Here is a 6,367-nt window from a genome sequence, read left to right as displayed (position 1 = left end):
ACACACACATACACCTGTTTCCTCCTAGACATCACACACACACACACCTTTCCTCCTAAACATCTCATACACACACACACACTTTTCCTCCTAAACATCACACACACACCTGTTTCCTCCTGAACACACACACATACAACCTGTTTCCTCCTAGACATCACACACACTTTTCCAACATCACACACACACACAGAGCTGTTTCCTCCTAAATCTCTCTCACACACACACACCTGTTTCCTCCAAACATCACACACACACACCCCTCTCCTCCTAAACATCACGTGCAACACGCACACCTGTTTCCTCCTAGACATCACACACACACCCCACTCTTTCCTCTTTGCCCCGCCCCCACTCCCCGCCCTCTGGGAACCGCCCCGCGTCTGAGACACAGGGCTGGCAGGTCTGCCCATCTCTGCTCAGGAGCCACAGTCAGTTGGCGGCCGGGTCCTGCCTGCGGAGCTGCCGCAACGACACCCGGGAAGACCCCTCACCTCTGTCCGACTTGTCCAGCAACCCCAGGGCTTCACAGACGTCAAGCAGGTGCGCGGTGCCGCCCACAGAGGCGTTGATTTCGCGGGCGACGTCCGCGGCCGACAGGGGACCTCGGTCTTTCAGTACATCGAACACTTGGAGCTTGCAGGCCGTGAGCAGAACCTGACCGTGAAGGAGGGCCACAGTCGGGCTATGACGGGACTGACCGATCGCTTGTAACCCCCATGGACGGCGGCAAAGGGGCGGGGGCCGGGACTGTCAGAAACGCCCCGCCCATCAGGGACCCTTCTTCTGCAGGGGAGAGTTGGCTTTAGGCTCCAGCTCGCACAACGTTTGCTCCAGGGAAGAACAAGTCGGTGAGGGTTAAGCAGAAAAGCTCTCTCGGCAGAGAAAACCCAACGTGCTACAGTCAAGGGGTGTGTGGTAGCTCCGCACGGTGCCCAGGTCGAGGTCACAAGCCCTAGGACCTTGAGATGAGGCTGTGTGTGCACTTGGGCCCTCTCTGCAGGACACAGACTGTCCACGCTGCTCACCACACACCTCACGGGACAGCCTAACCTCCCCGCTGCTCTCGTAACAAAGGGGCCTTCCCCGGACACATGGGGCACAGGGTGGTGTGAGCCCTGTCAGCCTCAAACACCCACATGGACCCCGCCCCAGCCCTGCCAGCCGTGTTCAAAAACAATGACACTCACGTCCTGACCCCCAGAATGTGCGAACGAGGCCTTCCGTGGAAATAAAATGTGAGCCCTGTCAGCCTCAGACACCCACCCGGGCCCCGCCCCAGCCCTGCCAGTGGTGTTCAAAAATGATGAGGCTCACGTCCTGACCCCCAGAATATGCGAACAAGGCCTTCTGGGGAAATAAAATGTTTTCGTAGACGTGATGGAGTGAAGGGTCTGAGATGAGGTCCTCCTGGGTGGGGGTGGCCCTCAACCCCGTGACAGGGTCCTTATAAGACACGGAAGAGGAGAGACACGGACGCAGCGGAGAAGCCACATGGAGACGGAGGCAGAGAAGGGAGGGAGGCGGCCACCAGCCCAGGGACGGACGCCCGGAGCCCCCGGAAGCTGGAAGAGGCGGGGAGGACCCTCGCCTGGAGCCTCTGCAGGGAGCTCAGCCCTGGGACCCCCTGACCTCAGACGTCTGGTCCCCAGGGCTGGGGTGGCGGGGGCGTGACGGATGCCTGTGCTTTGAAGCGCTCCCCGTGCTGGGGGTCACCCGACTGCGAATGCACACTGGCACCTTGGATGCTTTGAAGCTGCCCATCAGCTCCAGGACGCCCGCGGGCAGCGGGGGCTGGCTGTCCGTCTCGCCGTTCAGATCCGCCTCCTGGGTGCGCGGAGCCTGCGGCCGCGCTCCGCCAGCGGGGTCAGAGCCGCCTCCCTCGGCGTCGCTGAGATCCTCGAACGTGTCGACAGCCGGGATGGAGTCGTGCTGGACCCGCCGCGGGGCGCCGGGGGCCCGGGGTGCGTGGTACAGGCGCGCCAGCTCCTTGCAGAAGCGGTTCAGCGGGAAGCCCACCACGTTGAGGAAGTCGCCGCGGACGTACTCCACCAACATCCCACCCAGCGCCTGGATCCCGTAGCCGCCGGCCTTGTCCCTGCGCAGCGGGAAGCAGAGAAGAGATGGACACGGTGATGCTGAGCCTCGCTGGGTGCACACAGCCGGCCGGCCCCGGGCAGCCGTGTGCCGGGAGTGGCCGGCTCCAGGACCAGCCCCTAGGAGCACCCCTCGGTCCCGCCCCCAGAACGGGATGAAGGCTCCATGGCGGCTCCTGGGGGGGCGCGAGGGGGCACCCGCCCCCACACCAGGCCTGGGTCTCCTGAGGGCGTGAGCTCTGCCCACAAGAGACTGGGGCCCCCCAGTGGGGTTTTCCCGCATGTCTCTGACCGGAGGTCAATAGGACGACTCTTCACGGGGGTCTACAGCCCGGGTCTTCCCGGAAACCTCTGCTGAGACCTCCTTCCAGGGGAAAAGGGGTCCATCCTTTTCTATCCATCCTGACTGAGCCCCCAGCCCTTCTCAACTCTAACCACCACCCCCACCCCCACAGACCAGGGTGCACAGAATGGCAGGAGCTGGGATTTGGGGTGCGGGGGGTTCCCTTGAAGTGCCAAAGGGTTTCCCAGGTGGCGCTAGTCGTAAAGAATCTGCCTGCAATGCAGGGGACACGGGTTCGATCCCCAGGTTGGGAAGATTTCCTGGAGAAGGGTCTGGCAACCCACTCCAGTGTTCTTGCCCGGAGAATCCCATGGACAGAGGAGCCTGGTGGGCTACAGTCCGTGGGGTCGCAGAGAGGCAGACACGACTGAGTGACTGTCACTGACACTGGGCGGGGAGACCAGCCCCACGGCAGCATCTGCCCTGACCCGCCCGGCCCACAGCGGTGCCCTTTGCTGGGGGAGACGGCGTGGTGTCGGGACGGGGGGGCGGGGTAAGACGTCCTTCCTTCCTTCCTAAGCACGCTGCCCGGCCCTGGGCCCCTGGCGGGCACAGGCCCCCAGCGCGGGCTCAGCCCTGGCCTGTCTCCTGCCCACGGCGGGGATTCAGCACCGCGGTTCCGGACAGAGGCTGGGTTCGGCACCGTGGTTCCGGACAGAGACTCACATGGGCTCCCCACTGTCGATGTATTCCCACAGCAGCTCCTCCGACAGCTCTGAGAACTTCACCGTGGTCTCCTCGTAGAACTCGGACACCTCAGTGTCCAGCTGACCGTCTGCAAGAAGTGCGCACTGTGGTGAGGCTTGCAGCCGCTGCCCCTGGCGGCCCGCAGGTCTAAACCTTTGAGTCCAGGAGGCAAGCCTGATGCTGAGGCTGAAGCTCCAGTGCTTTGGCCACCTGATGAGATGAACTGACTCACTGGAAAAGACCCTGATGCTGGGAAAGATTGAAGGCGGGAGGAGAAGGGGACAGAGGAGGAGACGGTTGGATGGCATCACTGACTCGATGGACATGAGTTTGAGCAAACTCCGGGAGTTGGTGATGGACAGGGAGGCCTGGCGAGCTGCAGTCCATGGGGTCGCAGAGAGTCAGACATGACTGAGCGAGTGAACAGCAACAAAGCCTGAGCTTTGCATGCGGTTCACACACACACACACAAACACACACATGGTCATTAATACGGGATAAAGGATTCTCCACTGTAGACAAGGGAAACAAAGAGAAAAAGAATAAAACAGAAAGTGAAGTGAAAGTGTTCGTTGCTCAGTCATGTCCAACTCTTTCTGACCCCATGGACTGTAGCTCTCCAGGCTCCTCTGTCCAAGGGGTTCTCCAGGCAAGAATGCTGGAGTGGGCTGCCATTTCCTCCTCCAGGGGATCCTCCCCACCCAATGACTGAACCTGGGTCTCCTGCCTTGCAGGCAGATGCTTTATCGTCTAAGCCACCAGGGAAGCTGATCAAACATTTATGGACTGGAGTTATCATCGCGACAGGGTAATTCTGGGATCCTCATGAGGCTTTCGGCTGTAGGGTTGGAAATGCCCCAGGCATGTAGCATGCTGGGCACACAGACGGGGCCACTTGTGAAAAATCTCCACACCAGGCGTCCCGGGGTCAGTGAGTGTGTGCGTGCAAGGTGGGTGTCTCAGTCGTGTCCGACTCTTTGCGACCCCATCAATCAAAGCCCCCCAGGCTCCTCCGTCCCTGAGATGCTCCAGGCAAGAACACTGGGGTGGGCTGCCATTCCCTTCTCCAGGAGATCTTCCCGACCCAGGGATCGAACTCCCGTCTCTTGTGTCTCCTGCATCGCCGGGTGGGTTCTTTCCCACTGAGCCACCTGGAAAGCCCCCAGCAGGCTCCATGGTGCTCCTTAAACCTCACGCCCACCTAGAACCTCAGAACAGGACTTTATATGGAAACAGGGTCTCTGCAGACGTGATGAAGTGAAGGGTCTGAGATAAGGTTCCTCCTGGATGAGGATGGCCCTAAACCCCTTGACAGGGTCCTTCCTGGGGCTAAAATCCCTTTTAAGCAGCTTTAAAAGTTATTCCTCAGGCTTTCTGTGCTTTAAAAAAAAAAAAAATCTTTTCATCACCGTATGTCTTAATGCTTGCCAACCGGAGCCAAACTTCTCCACCGTTCAGACCAGAGAGCTCAAAGGCAGGCTCTGGGTGGGTCGTGTTGGACGAGGTGGAATGTCCCCCACACCCTACATGGGGTCCACTGGATGCTCACGATGAACCCCCATATTTCCACATGGGACCCCAACGTTCCCAGGCCAGGCGGGAGGGCGGGCCCACGTGGTAGCAAAGACAGGGATGCCCCAGGGCGCCCGGGTCCTCCCCCCAGGAGCCCCGGCTGCTCCGATGGTGGCCCTGACGCCCAGGGGAGGTGGGGGACGCGGGCCGTCCAGGTACCTCTGGTGCAGCAGTGGACGATGGCCACGCCCGTGAACACGCTGTGCTCCTTCCCGCTGAGCCTGCAACACACGGCCGGGCCAGACGTGTGACTGTCCGGAGTGTCTCTGGAATGCAGGGCGACCCCTGCCCCGCAGCACGAGGGCCCTGTCCACCCACCGGCCCCACCCACCCCCCACCCGGCTGCGCAATTGCTGAGGAAACCGTCCCCGGGGACCGAGAAGCTTCCCCGCGAGACTGTGGTCCCTGCGCTGAGTCAGGCTATCTCACAGGATGAAACACGGGACGACGTGGACCCTGACGGGAGCGGCCGGCAGGGCACAGAGGACCCAGATCCTGGCCACTCTGGGCTAACCCTTTCCTGGGTCACTGGGCAGTCCTGGGCCTGGACACTCAGCATGACCAAGCCAGGAGGAGACCCTGAATGTCGGGGGGTGGTGTGGGGATTCGGAGCCCAGTTAGGAGTCGAGGTCGGTTCAAGGGCATGGCCTGGTCCTCTGACCTGAACCAGGAGGGGCTGTCTACGGGAGACAGAGGACGTGACGTCCGTGGCAGACACGGGGACGTGATGGGTGATGGGTGCTGGGTGGGTGGACAGACGGCTGAGGAGCGGATGCTGACGGTGAATCGGCTGATGGTGAGCGGCCCAGCCTCTGTCCCACGCGTCCCCGGAGGACCGCCGGGACCCACTCACCTCGAGAGCATGCCGTAGGCGTCTTGCTTGTCCACCGGCTTCTCCAGGATCAGCCCCCCGACCGCCTGCGAGAGAAACGCCACGGAGAGTTGCTTCTCTCCCCGAGCTGCTCTGTGCCAGCTGCACTGTCCACCGTTTTAGACTCATATATGTGCATATATGTTAATTTAGGTGAGATTCGTGTAATGTGTCACTCACCATGTTAAACGGAGCCATGTGGGACATTTCCACTGTTGGGTGAGGGGCGCTATCGAGTTCCCCAAGTCTTCCATCATCTGGAACAGCCCAGACCCACGAGCTGCTCTCCCCACCTCGTTCCCTAGCCCCTGACAACTGCTGATCTGATTGCTTCCTCAGTGGATTTCCCTATTCTGGACATTTCATACAAATACAGTAACAGGTACCCTTCTGCGTCCCGCTTCTCTCACTGAGCGCTGTGTGTTCCAGGTCCCTCCACACTGTAGCCTGTGTTGGGGCTTCCCTCCTTTTCATGACTGCGTCATATTCCACTGTGTGGATGGACCCCATGCTGCTTATCCATCCATCCACCTATCATTCTATCCATCCAACCACCTACCCATCCATGTATCATCCATCCATCCACCCATCCATCGAGCCAACCATCCATCAATCCATCCAACCATCTACCCAACCATCCATCCATGTATCTTCTATCCATCTATCCATCCATCCATTATCCACCCATCCATCCATTTATCCATCCAACCATGTATCTAGCCAACCATCCATCAACCCATCTAAACATCTACCCAACCATCCATCCATGCATCTTCTATCCATCTATCCATTATCCAC

At 60.0% G+C, this 6,367-nt stretch overlaps 2 protein-coding genes across 3 annotated transcripts in view; both read right to left on the bottom strand.

Moving 5' to 3' along the window:
- The window catches only part of ASMTL (acetylserotonin O-methyltransferase like), a 19,929-nt gene that overhangs the window by 7,860 nt on the left and 5,702 nt on the right, over nucleotides 1–6,367 (bottom strand). For both annotated transcript variants that reach the window (XM_040266417.1, XM_040266416.1), the window contains exons 4-8: nucleotides 5,552–5,616; nucleotides 4,858–4,919; nucleotides 3,106–3,214; nucleotides 1,741–2,098; nucleotides 495–657 (exon numbers count right to left, since the gene is read on the bottom strand). In XM_040266417.1, the coding sequence (XP_040122351.1) occupies nucleotides 495–657; nucleotides 1,741–2,098; nucleotides 3,106–3,214; nucleotides 4,858–4,919; nucleotides 5,552–5,616 (757 nt within the window). The remainder of the gene's footprint in view (nucleotides 1–494; nucleotides 658–1,740; nucleotides 2,099–3,105; nucleotides 3,215–4,857; nucleotides 4,920–5,551; nucleotides 5,617–6,367) is intronic.
- Nucleotides 3,531–6,367, bottom strand: part of P2RY8 (P2Y receptor family member 8) — a 14,322-nt gene continuing 11,485 nt past the window's right edge. The window contains exon 3 of the mRNA XM_040266418.1: nucleotides 3,531–3,633. Within this exon, the coding sequence (XP_040122352.1) occupies nucleotides 3,632–3,633 (2 nt within the window). The 3' untranslated portion in view covers nucleotides 3,531–3,631. The remainder of the gene's footprint in view (nucleotides 3,634–6,367) is intronic.

Source organism: Oryx dammah, unplaced genomic scaffold (genome assembly GCF_014754425.2).
Source record: "Oryx dammah isolate SB20612 unplaced genomic scaffold, SCBI_Odam_1.1 HiC_scaffold_23, whole genome shotgun sequence".
Taxonomy (NCBI): domain Eukaryota; kingdom Metazoa; phylum Chordata; class Mammalia; order Artiodactyla; family Bovidae; genus Oryx; species Oryx dammah.
The sequence above is the reverse complement of the archived record's forward strand: the minus strand, read 5'-3'. Positions and strand labels throughout refer to the sequence as shown.